Consider the following 21,157-nt stretch of genomic DNA (forward strand, 5'->3'; position numbering starts at 1 on the left):
TCCCTCTATCTCTCGCCCTCCCTCTATCTCTGGCCCTCTATCTATCTCTCTCTTGCCCTCCCTCTATCTCTTGCCCTCCCACTATCTCTTGCCCTCCCTCTATCTCTCGCCCCCCCTATCTATCTCTCGGTCTCCCTCTATCTATCTTTCGCCATCCCTCTATCTATCTTTCGCCCTCCCTCTATCTATCTTTCGCCCTCCCTCTATCTATCTATCGCCCTCACTATCTATCGCATCACCAGAACATCACTCGGCACCACCACAGCATCACTCAGGGGCACCACAACATCACTATGCACTACCACAGCATCACTGAACGCCACAGCATCACTTGTCGCCGCTACAACATCATTCAGAAAACAAAAGTGGGGTGCCAGTGCTGATATGGATAATTTTAATACACCAATTTACCAGACTGAACTTGAAGAAAAATTCAAGAACGGGAGTTACTATTTAATAGTTTTTTATTTTAACAATATTAGAAAAACGGAGAACTTATATATTTTCATTTTTTACAACGGGACATATTTACAAAAGGACACATAGGACTTGGGAAAGTGACTCCTATACATCAGTCATACGATGTTTCAGACATATCACAGACATTCAAAACACATTCACACCACTCAGGGGAGGGGACTGTAAAGGGCATAAACTTACAATCTAAAAATATGTACAATCTATACTACAAGGAAAAGCAAGGCCCTTGCCACATGGTGTCTGCGAGAGCGACAAGAGTATCCAGCTTATTCTTCCTTAGTCGCTAGTACAATACCAAGTTTTTTTAGCAAAAAAAGTTTCTGTTTGGAGATCTAATTAGGATTGTACATTATAAAAATTAACTGTCTTTTCATCATTTTTTGTTAAACTGTGTCCGCAGACTGTGGCCTTTTGCTTTTCCTTGTAGTATAGATTGTACATATTTTTAGATTGTAAGTTTATGCCCTTTACAGTCCCCTCCCCTGAGTGGTGTGAATGTGTTTTGAATGTCTGTGATATGTCTGAAACATCGTATGACTGATGTATAGGAGTCACTTTCCCAAGTCCTATGTGTCCTTTTGTAAATATGTCCCGTTGTAAAAAATGAAAATATATAAGTTCTCCGTTTTTCTAATATTGTTAAAATAAAAAACTATTAAATAGTAACTCCCGTTCTTGAATTTTTTTTCAAGTTCAGTCTGGTAAATTGGTGTATTAAAATTATCCATATCAGCACTGGCACCCCACTTTTGTTTTTTGATACTCTGGCTCAGCCTTGCTGATTAGAGCCACCCCGTAGTTGTTTTCTACAACATCATTCCGAGCCACCACAGCATCAATCTGTGCAACCATTCAACAACAACTGATTCAAATATGTTCTCTCAATGTTTCAAGCTTTATTACAAATGTCACAAAAAGATGTTGATATTTCACTTCTGTTCTTGGATTTTGTCGCAATAAAATACACTGAACATAATCTTCACAAAAGTTATTTACAAAAGTTTAAGCTATTAAGCTATTGCCATTATAAATTACCACAACTTTTATTTAAGTTTTAATTATTCAAAAAAATTAAAAGCCATTGTTATTTGTAATATCAATACATCTAAGTCAGGTAAATACAACACATATTGCATTACAAATGCTATAGGTGTCACATTTGCGGAAGTTAAAAGTATTGGCATTGTAAATGACAAAGCTATTATTTCGCTATTTTCAAAACCAACACGTAAGTAAAAAATGTGTCATTTACACTACGAATAGACTCAGACTTTCCTAATGCGAGACCTATTGCATTTCAAATGCAACCCCTGTCCATGAGCTTTTCATCATGGGGTCAGTCCTCCGGCTTTTCCTGGGGTATGTCCTCTATCCACCATGATTTGAGACGTCTTCCGGGCGCACGGCTGTGTTTCACCTCACATGGGATCTACAGTTTGCAAAGCTATTCTTCAGTCAATGCTGGGCCTGTCTGCTGGGGAGAGACATTTTCAACATTGGGAACCACCAGGATAATAGTGTATGTCTTTCCAATCACCCCTCCTATCACTGGTGCCTTGATTCTTGAAACGCTGTGAATATCGCTGTTTTACACGAACGTTCTATGAACACTACACATTGCGACAATGACTGCTCCTGACTCATGCCCTTTTCCCTGGAGACATTGATTTTGAGTCTTGCCCGTGGTAAGGGGCACAGGGGTGCCAGATATAAGGTCCCAGCTGTTTGGATCTCCCCAACTCTGCAATCAACTATTTCAAATGCCAATATCTGCTATCATGTGCGCAGTAAAACATATATGTAGATGTCGGAGGAGTTGAAACACAGTGTTGGAATACTTTACAGTCAGGTGAGCCTGTGCTTTGTGGTCATATTTATCAGAATATAAAACTGGCCCTATAGGTACAGAATACAGTGGGAAACTGGACCAGGCAAAGAAAAAAGGTCTGACGTTGCCCGCCAGCCTTCTGACTTTGTCTCTGCTAGTTTTGTACCTTCATGTCTTTTGCAAAACTTTACTGTTAGCAGAAGCTTCTTCGTCCTTGTGAGCCTAAAACAAATAGCTAAGAGCTAGGATTTGTTTTGTTCTCAGATAGCATACTTGCTATAGCAGTTACTGAAAGAATCTACGCGGTCTCGCAATGTCTTCCTTATGAAAGTAAGACCGGGGTCACTTTGAAGTTAGTCATTGAGCTGACTGACCCTCTGACCATGCTCTATGCTGTATAAACTAAGAGATTCTATCAACGTGTAGTGGTTTTATTTTATGTTTATTTTTGTTTATTTCCGTGGTGCAGGTCTCACTTATACAGTGGAAAGATGAGAGCAATTATGTGCGTTTTAAAATACCCCTCACACACTAAAAAAATCCAATAGTGTCATGCTTCATCATGGGGGTCTTCCCGTCCCTCTACGGGGTGGGGCGTGCTGCGACCAGCGGACTACGCGGGAGCACTGAATAATGGTGACAAAGGCTATGTGTTGGTGCAAAAGTGTCAGTGAAGTGTAGGGACCTAACTAGTGAAAGTGAGAAAAATGAAAAAGGTTAAAAATTCCCTGGCTAGTAGAAAAAAATTATTTATTTGCTTCTCTAGCTGGGAATATTAAGAAGGGGGTTTTGTGGTAAAGCAATTAGCTGGCTACCTGGTCAACATGTTTCGTAGGCAGTCCCCTACTGCCTACTCATCAGGACCTTATGGTGGTCCCTACTGGGAAATGCTCAGTTGTAAATTGTCAGCCTATTGTCCTACAAACTGGCAGCAAAAATAAGCTGCTAGTTTGGACTAAGGGGCATGAGCTGGCCCCGAGGAGAAACTTAGTCATTTCCTTTTAATTTCGTCAAAAATATTGACCTATTGCGGTCTCTGTAAAGGAAAGTGGAAAAAGAAACAAAGCACAATAAATCACTGCGTGTTGTGGATACTTATGTCCATGATTTAGTATCCCGAAAAAACTATTCTTTATTCCGAATACACTCTCAGTTAAGGAATGAGGCATTGAACTCGGGCAGTGTATGTAAGTAATAGACTCTGACCACGAGTCTCTAACAATTTTGGTCTTGGTGGTTATAGATCGACCACGTAGAAATCCGGGATTTACGAAGGGGTGCGGTTTTCTTTGACAGACCACCGAAAGAAAAACCCTTTGTTTGCCGACTCATGGGGCATGAATCTTGTGTCTAATGAGTATGTATTAACATCCTTACTTTGGCCAGGTATAGATTTACGCAAAAAAGATGTACATGTATTTTTTAACTGAGAGTGTATTCGGTCTCCTCGGACCCTTCCCTTTTTAATGATGCTCCCTGTTTGCATTGAGTGACGTGTGTGTGTGCATTTGGAGTTGACATAGCCTTCATGCTTATGGAGCTAACTACCTGATGAATTAGGGGAGTAATATCCTTCCATCCCCTCACATATGAAGCCTGTAGTGCGTGCTTCCTATGTACAATTTTGCCATAAAATAGTATTTTTGCCAAAGAATAGTTTTTTCGGGATACTAAATCATGGACATAAGTATCCACAACACGCAGTGATTCATTGTGCTTTGTTTCTTTTTCCACTTTCCTTTACAGAGACCGCAATAGGTCAATATTTTTGACGAAATTAAAAGGAAATGACTAAGTTTCTCCTCGGGGCCAGCTCATGCCCCTTAGTCCAAACTAGCAGCTTATTTTTGCTGCCAGTTTGCAGGACAATAGGCTGACAATTTACAACTGAGCATTTCCCAGTAGGGACCACCATAAGGTCCTGATGAGTAGGCAGTAGGGGACTGCCTACGAAACATGTTGACCAGGTAGCCAGCTAATTGCTTTACCACAAAACCCCCTTCTTAATATTCCCAGCTAGAGAAGCGAATAAATAATTTTTTTCTACTAGCCAGGGAATTTTTAACCTTTTTAATTTTTCTCACTTTCACTAGTTAGGTCCCTACACTTCACTGACACTTTTGCACCAACACATAGCCTTTGTCACCATTATTCAGTGCTCCCGCGTAGTCCGCTGGTCGCAGCACGCCCCGCCCCGTAGAGGGACGGGAAGACCCCCATGATGAAGCATGACACTATTGGATTTTTTTAGTGTGTGAGGGGTATTTTAAAAAGCACATAATTGCTCTCATCTTTCCACTGTATAAGAGAGAGCTGCACCACGGAAATAAGCAAAAATAAAAATAAAATAAAACCACTACACGTTGATAGAATCTCTTTGTTTATACAAGATTTTTTAGGGGGGTGATTCTATCACTGCCTCTACACTTCCCCCTTTTGTTTTGACATGCTCTATGCTGCACTGGGTGGGACAAAAATGTAAATGATACAACAGGCCAGTGGAAGACGAAGCCTGCATGAATGTCCTTGCAATTTACGTCTATTGCATGAATACTTTTAGTGAAATCACCAACACCTGGGCTGAATAACCTAGAAAATAATTTTTTCTTGAAGCTCATTCGGTCTCCTCTTTTTCCTCTCTCTACCCTTAATTCTCTTTTCACCTTCTACTTTTGTCACTTTCCTCTCGATTTTGTTTCATCACAATTTCGTTATTCCTACCATGTTTCACACTCTTCCTTTTTATATTGTTTTTAATTTACATAACAGAGCTCCTTTTTAGGTTAAAGCCTGCCGAACAGCGCAGTTGTCTGGTTTGCAGAAAACATCTTGGGGAGATTCAGAAAACTGACCTAGGAATGCATTCACCCTTTGCTTACCATTGGCTTTTTTGGTTTGTAAATCACATTTTCTGGCTTTCTATTTGCTGGCTTGATTTTGCTTTCGGCTGTCCAGCACAGGTTCGCGCCTCCTGTTGTCCAAACCTTGTTTACTGTATTCTTACAAATTTGCTATCTGCTAACAGGCTTTTAAATCTTGCTCTTATCACATTTGCTGTGCATTCAGAGACAGAGGTCAAATGTCAGGCCTTCTCTTTCAAGGAGCTTGGTGTTAATTTTTCCTTGTCTGACTTCAAAGTGAGAGCATTTATGTGACAGTCCTGCTAAGTACCCATGTAAGAGAAGAGTTTGTTGGAAGTTTTTCTTCCTAGCACACTACAAAATTGAACTACGCTGATGTAGTACAAATTTTCTTTTCTTTTTTAATTCTGAAGTGTGGTGGAAACAAATATTTGAATGTGACACATCAATACACTACAGGATGACATTAGCACACATTATCGGTTTTATGCAGTAACGCCATATTTCGGTGCACATGTAATGGTCCTTTCAATTGAAAATGTGTTGTCTGTAATGGCAGTGGGCTACCACACCATACATACTCCACACGATGCCACACCACTGTAAGACACTCCAATCTATCACACTCCACTCACCCCACTGCACTCCTCCCCACTCCACTGCACACCAACATACACAGTTTGCAACAATATACCCCACTCAGTACCCTGTCCCACACCACTCCAACCCAATCTGTCCCAATCTACTCACTTTGATCAAATCTACCCTACTCCCCTCCAAACTACTCCACTCCAATCTAACCCAATCAACCCAACCCAACTGTACCACATCCCACTTCTGTCTACCACACTCCACAGAAGATTACCACACTCTGCTCCAGCCTACTCCAATCCAACCCATTGTACTCCAATCCAACCCACTGTACTCCAATCTACCCCAGTCCAGTTTTCCACACTTCATTCCAATATTCCACTCCAAACTCTACTGCAACCTATCCCACTCCATATCAATCTTCTCCACTCCAATCGACCCCACTCCAGTCTAGCACGCTGTCCTCCATTCTAGCACGTGTACCCCAGTCCACTCCACTCTACCCAAATCTACCCTATTCCAGTCTACCACACTCCACTCAAATCTACCCCAATCCACTGCACCAGAATCTGCCCTATTCACTCCAATCCAGCCTTCCCCCCGCAATGTACTCAACCCCCCACTCCATCCTAATGTACCACTCTACACTCCAATCTACTACACTATAACTCACTCCACTCCAATCTCGATTCCATTCCAATTTATCCAACTCCACTCCCCCACTCTACCCCATTCACTGCCCTCACTCTTCCCCAACATAGCCCACTCTACCCCAGTCCAATCTACCACACCCCAGTCTACTCTAATCTACACCACTCCAATCTACCCCATTCACAATGTGCTAGAATGGAGTACATCGTGCTAGACTGGAGTGGGGTCAATTGGAGAGGAGTAGATTTTTACGGCATGGGATAGATTGCAGTAGAGTTTAGAGTGGAATATTGGAATGAAGTGTGGAAAACTGGATTGGGTTAGATTGGGTTATATTGAGGTAGACTGGGGTAGATTGGAGTACAATGGGTTGGATTGGAGTAGAATGGGGTAGATTGGAGTACAATGGGTTGGATTGTTGTAGACTGGGGTAGATTGGAGTACAATGGGTTGGATTGGAGTAGACTGGGTAGATTGGAGTACAATGAGTTGGATTGGAGTAGACTGGGGTAGATTGGAGTACAATGGGTTGGATTGGAGTAGACTGGGTAGATTGGAGTACAATGGGTTGGAGTGGAGTAGACTGGGGTAGATTGGAGTACAATGGGTTGGATTGGAGTACAGTGGGTTGGATTGGAGTAGACTGTAGCAGAGTGTGGTAATCTTTTGTGGATTGTGGTAGATAGAAGTGGGATGTGGTACATTGGGGAGTGGTCGATAGGGTTAGATGAGAGTGGAGTGGATTGGAGTGGAGTAGGGTAGATTCGGACGGGATAGATTGAGTGGTGTAAATTGCTGTAAACTGAAGGGGGTGGGGTATATTGGTGTGCAGTGGAGTGGGGAGGAGTGCAGTGGGGTGAGTGGAGTGTGATAGATTGGAGTGTCTTACAATGGAGTGGCATAGTGTGGAGTATCTCTCACCAAATACTCCTGGAAAGACTCCAGGACATCGGGTTTCAAGGGGTCACTCTAAAATGGTTGACAGACTTTCTAACAGATAGAACGCAGTCACTTTGTGTACTTTCAGTTCTAAGACCACCAAAGTCACCAAGGGAGTACCCCAATGCTCCTGCTTGAGCCCTACCCTCTTTAACATTTATGTCACTCCCTTGGCAAATCTGATGAGAACCCTGGGATTCAGTCCCATCTCTTATACAGACGACACCCAGCTCCTACTCACCTTCGACAAATCCAATTCCAATATACAATTCTCCTTCTTGGAGGGCCTAAAGACCATCGCTGCCTGGATGAGAGCAAAATACCTACAACTTAATGCTGAAACGTTGGAGTTCATGTTGTTTGGAGGTGCAGCAATAAGCTGAACTCCCAGCTGGTGGCCGGAGGAACTGGGATCTGCACCCACTCCAAAAGGAGTGGTCAAGAACCAAGGTGTCCGGATCAACAAGAATCTTACCCTTAAAGCACACACCACTATCACCGCTGGCACCTGCTATCACACACTCAGCCTTCATGGAGGAGTGTATCCCATGCTACCTTCCTCCACAAGAAAAACCCTGATGCAGGCTCTTGTGCTTAGCTGTCTGGACTATGTTATGTTATGTTATGTTAAATGATTATTTGTAGAGCGCACAACTACTCAATTGAGTGTCCCGGCGCTGAAGCAGGATGAAGGCCAAGCCAGGTGGGGAAAACCAAGCTCTGGAATTTTTACAGGTGAAACAACCACGTTTTTAGAGATTTTCTGAACACAAGGAGATCATGTGTCAACCCTAAATCCACTGGCAGATTGTTCCACAATTGCACCAGGAAGGAACGACCCCCGATACGTGCCCAAAGGTATCTGGGGGTCCAAGCCAGTTGCAGTGCTGCAGACCTGAGTACACGGTGTGGGTGGTAAAATTGGACTCTCTTTGTGATGGACCCAGCCCCTAAACCGTGGAGAGCCTTAAAAGCCAAAACCATGGCTTTGAAATGGATCATTTTGTGGACCGGGAGCCAGTATAGGGATTTCAGCTGTGTGGACATGCGGGCTCTGGGGCCAAGCATGAGTATGGTTCTTGCTGCAGCGTTCTGGGTCACCTGCAGTCTAGTCAGGAAATACTCAGGCAGCCCCAGATAGAGTACATTCACGTAGTCCAACCTGGAGATTATTAATGCTTGGACCACCGTTTTTCTGTGGGTGATAGACAGGAGGGGCAGGAACTGTTTCAGCATTTTGAGCAGGCCAACGCAAGAACCAGCCACCGATTGGATCTGTGCCTGCATGGAAAGATTACCATCCAACTTTTTTTTGTACATTATTTTTAGAGTTTTATATAGCACGAACTAGACCTGAATCGGGTATCAGAGTGCATTACGTAGTACCAGTTATGTTACATGAGGACACACATTCATTTTTGTTAGGCACAGGAAGATTAAGTGATTTGCCCAGAATCACAGGATGTTTTGGCGTCATTACAGAGACTCGAACCCAGGGTCCCCAGGTCCGAGGTCGAGCGCCCTAGCCATTAAGCTGTTAAGCCAACTCCTCTCCCCATCATCAGACATGGGGTATAAGTTTATGAGCTGGAATGTGAGGGGGCTAGGCACATGCAGTAAAAGATATAGGGTCCTGTCCTTCCTTTGCAGACATAGGGTTTCGATTGCGTGCCTCCAGGAGACCCACCTTGCAGATGATGGAGCCCAAAAATGGAGAAAAAAGTAGCGGGGTCAGATGTTCCACTCTTCGTTTTCCACATATGCCAGAGGGGTCCTGATATGAGTGGCACCCGGGGATCCGTTTGCTATCCAATATGTGGAGGTAGACATACTCGGAAGTTACATGCTCCTCCGGGCGAAAGTGGATGACAAGGATGTCACCATACTGAACTCATACGCACCCAACACAGATGACCCTATCTTTTTCCAGACCCTTCAGGAAGTCCTAATCCCTGACCTGGAGACACCGGTGCTTTGGTTCGGGTATTTTAAATGTGTCCTTGATCGCGTACTGGATAGGTTTCCGCCCGAGCTGGCACAAATCCACGTATGACTGCGAAGCTTAGGGAGGTCATGGGGAATATAGGAGCTCTTGATGTTTGGCGCCAGAGAAACCTGACACAGAAAGTGTACACCTGCTTTTCCCCCACTCACAACACACATAGTCACTTGGATAGGGCACTAGTGGCAAACACAGTGTCAAATATGTCCCTCGAGGTTACCCCTCAGGCTCGTTTCTTATCTCATCACTCCCCAAGTGGCGTGCGTGGTGCTTTGGGGAGCTCCATTTTCCCGCCCCCCAGGCTTGGAGGTTGCCGGCAGATATCCTTCAGGGCCAGGTGGGGAAAGGTCTTAACGACTACCTGGACCTTAACTGGGAGGGGGGGGCTTACCTTAGCCACTAGGTGGGATGCCCTGAAGGCGGTGGTGAGAGGGGCGTGCATGGGTCTCACCTATGGGGTTCGGAGACAGCTCAACCAGGACCCACGGAAGGCGGAGGATAATCTCTTAAACTTGCAAACCTCGACACCCCCTGATGCCTTACAGCGGGAGGAGGAACAGACTGCTCGGTCTCGCGTACATGACATCCTCGATCGGCTTGACAAATATACCCTCGGCCAATATAGACAGTGCCTTCACAGGGAGGGCGATAAATCATGTCACCTTTTGGCTTGGATCCTTCGGCGGGAGCAGGCCCTGGAGCGTATTGTAGCCCTGAAGGACCCTACAGGGGCCATGGTTCACTCAAAAGTGGGCATCGTCCGAGTTCTCCAGTCCCACTGACGACAGGTATATGCCGCAGACCCCGCTATCACCGAGGCCTATTATCTCCCTTGCCTCCAGAGGTTGACCCTGCAGTCACTCCCAAGGTGGCACAGGAGGAGTTAGATGAGGCCCTAACGCTGAGTGAGGTGCGTGCAGCATTGGGCCGCTTGCCGCGTGCTAAGTCCCCGGGCAGCATTGGGTTCCCTCCTGAATTTTATCAGGCATTCGAGGGTACACTTTCCCGCCTCGTCTTGCAAGTATTTCTCAAGGCATTTGAGCATAAAACTCTCCCGCGGAGTATGACACAGGGGGAAGTCTGTATGATCCCGAAGCCGGGGGGGGGAACAAGCATGACCCTTCTTCGCATCGTCCGATCACGATGATCAACACAGACGTGAAGATCTTGACCAAGCTATTAGCCACGCGCCTGCGCCGTATATGTCCTACCTGGTCTATGCAGACCGGTGCAGGTTTATTACAGGGCGCAACACGGCCATGAACCTGTGGCGATTAAATCACATTATGCATGAGGTGTGTGGTGGGGAGGAGCAGATGGTTCTGGTGTCGATCGATCTCGCTAAGGCGTTTGATACAATCAATTGGGGGTATCTACTGGAGGTCCTCCGGGCAGAGGGGTTGGGCCCCAACTTTTGTGGCTGGATTCGCATCCTATATATGGCCCTTCGCGCCAGGATAAGACTTGGAGCAGCACGGTCGGAAGAGTGGCGACTAGGATGGGGTACACGATCCTAGGAAAACCAGGTCAATCAAGAACTCTCTAAATTGTTCTTTTTAAGGAAAATTTCCGCTATGTTATGTAAAGTATTGGTTTTGATAGAACACTTTGGTTAAATGATAGGTTTTTTCCACCACTGTCAATAATAAGTTCATTTGCAGTTCATAGGCTTCAAAGTATGGATCCAAGACAGGATGGGGTACACGCCAGGAGTGTCCCCTCTCACCACTCCTGTTTGCCCTGGCCATAGAGCCCTTTGCTGTTCGAGTCCGAACAGAGATGGCACAGTGGGGCATCGAGGCGGGAGACACATGCAGTGTCATCTCTTTATATGCGGATGACGCTTTGTTTTATTTGACAGCTCCGAGAGAGGCACTGCCGATATTGCTGCACCACCTGGATCAGTTCGGTGAGGCATCGAGACTGAAACTCAACCGCGGCAAGTCTTTGATTTTCCCGCTGGCGGGCTTTGACTCGGTGCCACTAGAAGACTTGCCAGATCTCCGGCTGCGCCGGGACCGGGAGGGATTCCGTTATCTCGGAATTCAGGTGGCCCCGGCTGACTCACAGTTGCTGGCCCGGAATATCGATCGGATACTTAAGTCCCAACAGCAATCGGTGTCCTTTTGGAATTCCTTGCCGCTTTCTTTAATGGGATGGCTAGCCGTCCGTCGCTAAGATGGTAATGCTTACCAGGACGCTATACGTCCTCCAGAATTCGCTGTGTCCTTTGCCTCCACGAGTCTTTCGCACTCTCAACGTGCTGCTCAGGTCCCTGCTTTGGGCGGGTCGGCGCAGCAGGGTAGCTCTCCACACTGTCGTGAGTAACTATGAAGAGGGAGACCTGGAGGCACCGCGCTTCGACTTTTATTATTACGCGGCACAACTACAGCCTGCGGCCAGGTGGTTCGCAGATGCGGATAAATGGGAGACGTGCCTTTTGGCGGGCAGAGCGACCGTACAGGAGCTACAGGTCGCATTGATGCAGGGAAGGGGAGCGGACAAACCTTTGCCTTATGTTGTGCATCACACGGCGGCCATCTGGCAGCGGTTTGGAGAGAGAGTCTTGCGGCTGGCGCCCTTCCATAGGGAGCTACCGGTCTGGATACTGGCCCCTTTTGTTGCTATGGAAAAACATATGTCCTTTCACACTGGCGGGAGGGGGGATGCGAGGTTCTGGCCGCTCTCTACCCCAACAAGTCCTTCCTGACTTATGAGCAGGCGAGGAGGCCTTCGGCCTAGGAAGAGGGCAGTACCTGCACTATCGGGGACTGCAGGATGTGGTAAAGGTGACCTGGCCTCAGTGCCCGGACACCCCACCAATGACACACACCTTAAAGATTCTCCTTTCCTGCGGCAGGGGGCGTAGACTAATCTCTCTGCTATATGTGGCTATGAAACAGGACTCCACCCTACCGGTGCCGCCGTCCTGGGCGGTATGGGAGGCAGATCTTGGTGCTCCACTGGAACAGTGGCAGTGTAAGCGAATAGGGTCTCTCACACGCAAGGTATCGAGCAATGCACAATTCAAATTGATACACTTTAATTTCCTGCATGCACCTACCTAACCCCGATCTCGTTGAGGCGCTTGTCTGGAGACAGGGGGGACAGCTGCCCCAGATGTAGTGCAGGGGGAGCAGGCTTCCTGCATTTAGCCTGGGACTGCCCTTTGATCAGGAGTTTCTGGGCGGGCGTGGTAGATCACATAGTCACCACTACAGGCCTTCAGATAGCAATGAATCCCTTGCATTGTTTACTGGCGTTAGTCCCCAAGCCCAAGAAAAGGAAACTCTCCTATAAACTATTGCAACTGATGTTGGTGCTTGCCAGGCGTACGGTGGCGATTACTTGGATGGGACAGAGGCCCACTTGGCTTAGAGATGTGAGAGAGTGGTCCCTGGCCTCGGAAACTCATACGTAGCTCACTCGGTGGGATGAGAAACTGCAGGAAGATTTCTTTGCCTGGCGAAGCATGTGTACCTCGGGACTGGTGGAGAGAGGGCAGTCTTCCCAGGGCGAGTCTGATGGGGCAAGTGACGAATTGTTGTCGCCAATAGGGTGGGGATCTGATGGGGAGGGAGGGGGGTTTCCTAGTGTTTATTTATTACAGGGAGTTGCGCGTGGCCTGGCTGCTTCCTCATGATGTTATTTATTTGTCTGCTAATCTGTTATTCCTCATGTATCCGTACCTATCCAGGTGAAGCCTATATCCCCAAGTGCCATAATGAGAGGGTCGAACTGTGTACATGTGTTATGATTATGCAAATTGAGTTTTTTTTTTATCTGTTACATAAACTGAAAAATAAAAGTAAAAAAAAAAAAAGATTTTTGGAGGCAGGAAGCAATTTGTACTGGTGAGATCTGTGAATGATCCCAATGTGAAAGTAGCACCTAAAGAAAACGGGCCAAGGTTGGTGCCAGTTGTTTAAACATAGATATCAGAAGAGCTAATTGTTAAGCTGATCCAACAGGCCAAGTGCCCCTGGCAAGAATTGGTTTTCAATTTTCTATTATGAAGCTCCGCCTCATGTGTGAGCTTCGTTGCCATGACCCACTTTTATTAGGATCTCAATCTAGGAATTTTGCCTGTCTCTGAGCTGGGATTGTTAGTCTTATTGTAAGTTGTTTCCATTAATAAAGAAAACATTTGCACAAAAAAAAAAATTTATGTCAAACCATGTTAAATATTAGGAATTTTCCACAGACATAGGAAAACTAGCAATCTTTCCTTAAAATGTTTGCTTTGACACATGAACTATGCCACACACTTTATTTGATCTAGTGCATGGTATTTTTCTCTGTTTGCCTTGCTATGTTCCACAAGGTGCATTTGAAAAAACCTGATAACGTTCTTAAAAATTGCACCACTGTGTCACTTCCAGATGTCAACTTTCTGTATAGACTTTTAGTTCTCAATAGCAGGTTTTGGAAGATGCTCACGTGAAGTGAAGCTATAACTACTTTTCTAGAAGCAACCAAGTGTGAGGCCTGCACTTGAATGAGCGTATCTTGAAAACATCCACAGACCTGCCAAGGTTTCAGATCGCTATGTGCGACATTTTCATAATTTCAGTGTAATTATGAGTGACATTTCAATGATTATGAGTGACACTTTTTCGCAAGGAAAATCAAGCAATGAAACATATAGGGAACATAAATATCAGAAATGAGACCCATTTGAGCAAAGACAAACTCTAAGAAGTCCCTGAAGACACAACATCCATCTCATATTTTTCGTGCATGTTTCCTTCACTCTTGCATAACATTTTTGTCCATTTCAAATGAGTGAGATATAAATGAAGAAAACTATGCCTTTGTCTCATTTTGGTGTAAACTGATTGGAATTACGGCCTACCACTGTTACAACATATGCCTGCAGCGGTCAGAGTGAACTTCAGTACAGACTCCGGGCCTGATTCACAAAGGGAAACTGAGACAAAGGTCTAACTTTACGACTTTCGGTATTCACAAATGGGATTTACGAGTAGTATACATAGACTTTCGTCTCAGTTTACATTTGTGAATTGGGCCCTATTGCAGGACTCCCCCAGGCTGTCAGTTCACTAGTGCATGGGGTAGCGTGTCTGCCCATCGGAGCGCTTCACTGGTGATGTGGCAGTGGTGCTCGTGCTGAGACCCAGGCTCAGGGCTGCTGTTAGTCCACCTGAATGCGAGTCTGCTGGCTGCAGACATGAAGTCGTTCGAGTTGTCACTGATATCTGGCGCTAGGATGCTGCAGACCGACTGCTCTCTTGACCTGACCATGGCAGGCTCCAGCACACCAGGAAAGAGTACATTCACTGCTGATGCCTGCTGCTAAGCTAGTGGGCCTTTGGGGAGGTGCTGGAATGTCTGCCTCCTTTGCTTACTTGGAAGAAAGGGGATCTAGTGAAAGCTTTTGCAGCTGTTTTTAATTTTGCCAGCAGAGTGGGAGGGAAGCCAATAGGGGCTCTTTTGAAGACATATGAAGACAAATATATTTCAAAGGTTTGTTATGGGAGTGAGATATGGGGCCACATTGGGGTAGGGGCAGTTCAAAGTGCTGAAAACGCTTTCCTGCGTTGGGCCCTTTCAGTCCCACAAAGCACCCCGTTTTATGTCGTGCATGAAGAGTTGGGGATGCCTTTCCTCTCAGATGTACTGGCTTTCCGTCCCCTGGCTTTGTGGCTTAATATTTGGGCTAATTAAGAAAATACACTTAGCAAAGACGCCCTACGGGAATGCCTTTCACTTGACCATGTCTCAAGCATCTGATGGCTCCAGTATATAAGAGTTGGCCTCTCCAGGGTAGGTACGAACTATTTGCTAACCCTGAGCGCATATGTGAGAGGGACCTTTCTCTGGTCCAAGAGTGTTTTTTAAAGAATGACTTGCTGTGATAGAGAGGGAAATGAGCTGTGTAAGCCTAGTGTGCGTATTGACCCGGTTTCGGCTCAGCCTCTTCCATTACCTCTTGGCACACCCTTGCGGCTTCCACAGAGGCTAGTGCCTCATGCCCTGTTGCTGCAACGGTGAGTCTCCTCAGGACATGATGCACTTTTTTAATGTTTTGTAGTTTTTATGCTGTCCCTAGAAAGTTATTTATTATTCCCATTCTCAAAACAGCGGGTTTTAGGCTGGTGAGACCAGCTCTTATCTTTTAACAACTCCTCTCTAATGACACTGTTTTGAATACGCTTAACTTTTTATGGGTCGCTGTTAGACTCAGGTCAAGCTGCGATCAAGTTCTGTACTGTAATTCATGAAATTTTTATCTTGATGTTCTGATTAACTAGGACATATTATCTTTGTCAATCTGTAACTTGGAAGACGTTGTATCATGTTATGTATGACTTTTATGGTTTTCTTTCTTTTATAAAACCGAATCAAGTTTGTTGATAATAATCACTAGGGGGTTCATTTACAGGGTAGCATGGTATCCCTCACAATAACTCCAGGAGTCACAGTCCACACAATGTACATGCTTTGTTCCCCCTACTTCCAACTTTACATGTATCCCCAATCACCTGCCCAAACCTCTCCCTGCTGATGCCAATGTGGTCCTCCATCATCCCACAGACCATATTTATGGCCAGTGCCCATACAATAAAAATGCTGCTGTTGTAAATACATATCAACTGCCATTTGTTGTGTTTGAAACATTTTATTGAATAATAAAACCTAATAAACATAAGCTGATTATTAAAGCAAAACAGAACATCAGTTGCCCTACACATAAGAGACAATAGTTGTACATACAAATCAACATACTGTAACACAGCAAAGTTATGTAGAGCACAATTCTTAATTTCAGGCAATCTTTAAAGTTTAACAATGGAAACATTAATAAAGAACAGGAAAGGAGAGAAAGAAGGTGGGATACAGTAGTTTCATTAATGTAATGCTTCCTACATATAGAAAAACAAATACTAATTATTTTCCTTAAGCAATAAAATCCTCACATTAAAATACTAAGAGACATATATAGAACAATGAACATTTCATGTGTAATTAGAATTCAATTTGAAGATTTTAACCTCCTCTGCATTATTTGACTCATGATTACAACCTGAATGGTTTCTGGAAAGTAACCGCCTCATGGGGTTCAAAATCACATCTTTTCCAACAATAGGATTAAAGTGATAAACTTGAATTTCAATTCAATTTATTGATTTAGGCCTTTTTGGAGATCAACAATTTTAAATATATACAAAATCCATACACTTTTGTAAAATTGTCACCTAAACTTGAATTCAATCCACCTTTTGATTAAACACTTCCCATTCCAGCAAGTATCACAGGGCCATTTGTTGTTATCTTCCTAATTAGTGATAATGTTTCAGATGGCAACAACAATAGATATGTTTAGTATTTTACCTCCGAAAGCAAAAACATGCCATTTCAGAATCATGGTGCACAATAAAATGTAGGAACAGAAGGGCATATTTAGGTATAGCATTCATTGAGGTTTGACCAGGCTTGAAACTAGAATTCCTGAACTTTTGGACATTTACATGTCACATTTTAAAAGAATTCAAACAGACCCAGCATGAGCTCCGAGACAAATTGAAGATGAGTGAATTGTACTTAGACAACATGTGCTGATTAGTAATCTATTGATGTTTAATGCAGTGGCCAGGCAATGCTTGTGGATCTAATCTATTTAGATTTCAACTCCCTAGTTTGTTCAATAAATTGACTAGGCATAATACTTGAAGGTCCATCTCTCAAATCGGTTCTATTACAGTTTTATTTGTGATAACACTGATAGAGATCAATGATAAACAGATTTTAAAAGCCATGGGGGGAATTGATCCTTGCTCTAAATCTAGATTATTGTCTGCAATAGAAACCAGTACAAACAGATCAAATATAAAAGCATTGAATATGTTTATTATAGTGGTTTAGAGTAAACATAGATGACACACATTGTTCCTGAAACTCAGAAATTGTATCTAAAGATTATGATTACATCCTATTTTATGTCCAGAGACCGGTTTAGATGCTTTCCTGTTTAAGTGACGACATTTGCAATATATTTAACAAAACATTAAAGCTGGATGTCAGAAATTCTGCCTTTAAGCATTGTGTAAGAGTCATTTTTTTTTGTTAATTAATTTTGTGGCAGAGGTAAATTACATAAGCAAATACAATTGCAACAATAGAAAAAAAATGAAGAAGAGAAAGAGAAAAAAAAACAATTATATAGCACCCAATAAAACAGTAAGGCACATACAAATTCATTAGAATACTTCCGGAGATGGGAGACGCCCCCCCCCCCCCCATTAACACATAATCAAATAACTAACATTTAATACATAGATAACTTTTTCAAATCCAAGTTTCAATCGGGGACCATAATTTTTGAGCAAAGATCTTTCTTTTCCGCCCCTTAATTTTATAAACCGCCTTTTCCATCCTGTATATATTTAACAGTTTAGATTGCCAATGACTAAAAGTTGGGGGGTCCTTATCTAGCCACCGTGAAGTTATGCAAGATCGAAATACTGCCATAGTTATAAATAAAAAACCTTCTTCAGCTGTTGACAACACTTCAGATTCAGTTTGAATTCCAAAAATTATAAGTGCAGATGATAAGATCACATTAGTATTCATCACAATATTTAGAAATTCTTGAACTTTAGATACAAATTGCATCAATTTCGGGCAACAAAAAAACATATGGTTTAGATCAGCTGCAAAGAACCCACAGCGACTACAGCATGTACCCTTTAGTGCTTTCCACTTTGCAAGTTTTGAAGGTGTATAATACAGGTCTAAGGCAGACATTAAATGCTGACTTTTAAGAGAGCCATTAACTAAGACCCTATTACATATCTCAAAAGCCCTAGAGACATCTATTCCCTTGATTCCCAAGCTTTTTTGCCACTTCTCAGCATAAAAAACTAAATCATCTTGCATCCTATCTAGCAACAGTTGGTATACTACACCAATTCGATTTTTCTTTCTGCAGCTCTCTAGGACATTTTCTGTCTGCATTAAGTCAGTATGTAATAAATTATTGGTTTCCAGAAAGCTACGAATCTGCAAGAATTTAAAAAAATCAGTCCTTATAAGTCCAAATTTTTCCTGTAGTTCTGAGAATGAAACAAGAGATCCATTTTGGTATAATTGCCCCAAAACATAAACCTGCGAGACTTGCCATTGATGCATAGCGGGATCCGCGAAGATCCCAGAAAGAGGACTATTCCCATAAAGCGGCGTGTAATAATTAAGCTTTGATAAAAGATGACATTTCTTGTTTATTTGTTTCCATATCTGAAATGCTGATATCATTATCTTAAACTTTGTTTTTTTATAATAGCTTGGTTCTAAAAATTTCACCAGGCATTGTCACGCCCCCTTCCCCAGCAGCATTTCATATATAGATGGTGTCATGAATGTTTCTAGACTAAAATCATGAAATAATAGAATCCCCATAAGTCTAAGTATGATTACCCAATAATAAAGTCGGAAGCTCGGTATTCCCAGGCCACTGCGCAGTTTCGGCAAAATACACCACTTTAAAGATCTTCTGGTACGATGGTAGCCTCATAAAAACCTAGATACCATTCAATCTATTTTATTAAAAAGAGACGAAGGAAAGAAAAGTGGTATAGTGCGAAAAAAATAAAGAAATTTGGGAAAAATCAACATTTTCACCACAATTGTACGGCCATAAAGTGACAAATGCAAATTATTTAGCCTTTCTAATGTCCTATTTGTAGAAATTAACAAAGGGTCCAAATTTAGCCCAACTATGTCCTCCACCTTGGCCGAGATAATTACTCCGAGGTATGTGCCTGTGGGAGCTAGAGCTATACCGGTCGGTTGACCAACAGATGAGTGTAAAATTTGAGTTTTAGAGATGTTGAGCTTATATCCTGATAATGCACCAAACTCCTGTGCCATTTCTATAATTTTGGGTATAGCTAAAGCAGCATCTGAGGTCACAATGGCAACATCGTCTGCATAGGCAAAAACCTTATGATCAACATTATGCACTTTTACTGGTGAAATCCCTGTTTATTTAATAAGTTTATTCAAATATGGCTCTATATAGAGTGCAAACAGTAAAGGGGAACAGGGACAACCCTGCCTTGTCCCCCTGGTGATCGAGAAAGAATCAGAGATTTCTGTACCTATACGAATCGCTCCTTTAGGACTAAAATAAAGCGCCTGTATGGCCATAATAAATTCTAGCGGAAGACCCTTCCAGGCCAAAACAGACCACAGGAATCTCCAGTCAACCCTGTCAAAAGCTTTTTCTGCATCTAGCAGGATAACCCCGACTGGAGATTCCGTGGCCTGTGCCCAATCTAACAATGTAATGACACGCCTTATGTGATCTGTCGTGTCTCTGTTCTTGATAAAACCATGCTGAATCTTAGATACTAAATCAGGCATCATATTGTTTAATCTGTTGGCCAAAATTTTTGAGAAAATCTTACTGTCTGATGTGATAAGGGATATTGGTCGGTATGAACCTAGTTCTTTGGGATCCTTACCTTTCTTACTAAATACTACAATTGTAGCCATGGACCATGAACTAGGTAGGTTCCCTTGGAAAGCTTGATGGAATATCTTAAGTAGCTCTGGTTTGAGCATATTCCTATAGGTGCGATAAATTCAAGGGGGATTTGGTCTGGCCCCATTGCTTTCCCAGCGTCAAGACTAAGAATTGCATTTTCAATCTCCTCCCATGTAATAGGAGCTGATAAAAGAGCTCTATCATCTTCGATCAGCGGTGTATTTTCAATATACCTCAAATAATCCATTGGATCACTAGCTTTATTAATTTCGTTATTGGTGTTGTTATATAATACCTTATAAAAACAGCTGAATGCCTTTAGTATCCCTGCTTTAGTCTCCTGAAATACTCCAGCTAAGTCCTTAATTCCCACTATTTCATTTAACGTTGCTTTCTGTCTGAGCCGTTGAGCTAAGATCCTCCCTGTCTGCTCACTGTATTCATAACACTCAGCTCTGTGTTGTTTATATTTAACCGCTACCTGGTCTGCTACATATGAATACAAAATGGACCGCTCAATAACTAAAAGTCGCTGAGCCTCATCAAAGCCTTGCCTGTCTCTAAGGGCAGAAGCTAAATTAACTTCAGCCTTCCGGACTTTATCTAATCTATTTTTAAAATCGGCTTGGCTCTTCTTACGTTTGAAATTAGAATAACTAATTTTTACCCCCGCACAATAGACTTAAAAGTATCCCAGACCACTTGTGTTGAGGCCGTCCCATTGTTCCGCTGTCTTAATGTCTGCACACTAGTAACTACCTCTGCCTTACACCCCCACCACCAACCCCATCCCCGACCCCACCACCCCCCTCCCAACCGGAACCCCCCCACCCTCCCCATCATATGAGGCTCAGAAACTACCAGTTCCTGTAACAGATGGAGTACCGCGTCCCCTGCCCTAGAGACCCCCTCAGTTCATGCATATGCGATATCTGTGAAAATATTCCTTTGCTTTAACTTCTGAAAAGAAGAATTTCATCTGACCCTTAAATATAGTCTTCAGTTTAGCCGGATTTTCAAAAACACTGTGACTCCCTTCTTCTGGAAGTCTGGGATAAGTTGACGCAGTTGCCACCGTTGGGACACGGTGGCCTGACAGTAATCAGGTCTCACGAAAAACTGACAGTTCATGCCTTCGGCTTTTTTATCCGGTCTTGCTAATGAAAAAATTGCTTCCCTGGCAAGAAAATTATTAAAGGAAACCAAAATGGCCCTAGGATATTCTTCTCGACCTTGTCGTGATTTCCTAATTACAAAAGGAAATCTATGTGCACGCTGCACTTCCTTGGACCAGT

General features: G+C 43.4%; 1 protein-coding gene across 1 annotated transcript in view; it reads right to left on the minus strand.

The window, feature by feature from the left end:
- The window catches only part of LOC147737577 (uncharacterized), a 499,818-nt gene that overhangs the window by 117,749 nt on the left and 360,912 nt on the right, over positions 1–21,157 (minus strand). The window contains exon 7 of the mRNA XM_086924527.1: positions 19,156–19,299. Within this exon, the coding sequence (XP_086780653.1) occupies positions 19,156–19,299 (144 nt within the window). The remainder of the gene's footprint in view (positions 1–19,155; positions 19,300–21,157) is intronic.

This window comes from Lissotriton vulgaris, chromosome 1_1 (assembly GCF_964263255.1).
Source record: "Lissotriton vulgaris chromosome 1_1, aLisVul1.2, whole genome shotgun sequence".
In the NCBI taxonomy this organism is placed as follows: Eukaryota; Metazoa; Chordata; class Amphibia; order Caudata; family Salamandridae; genus Lissotriton; species Lissotriton vulgaris.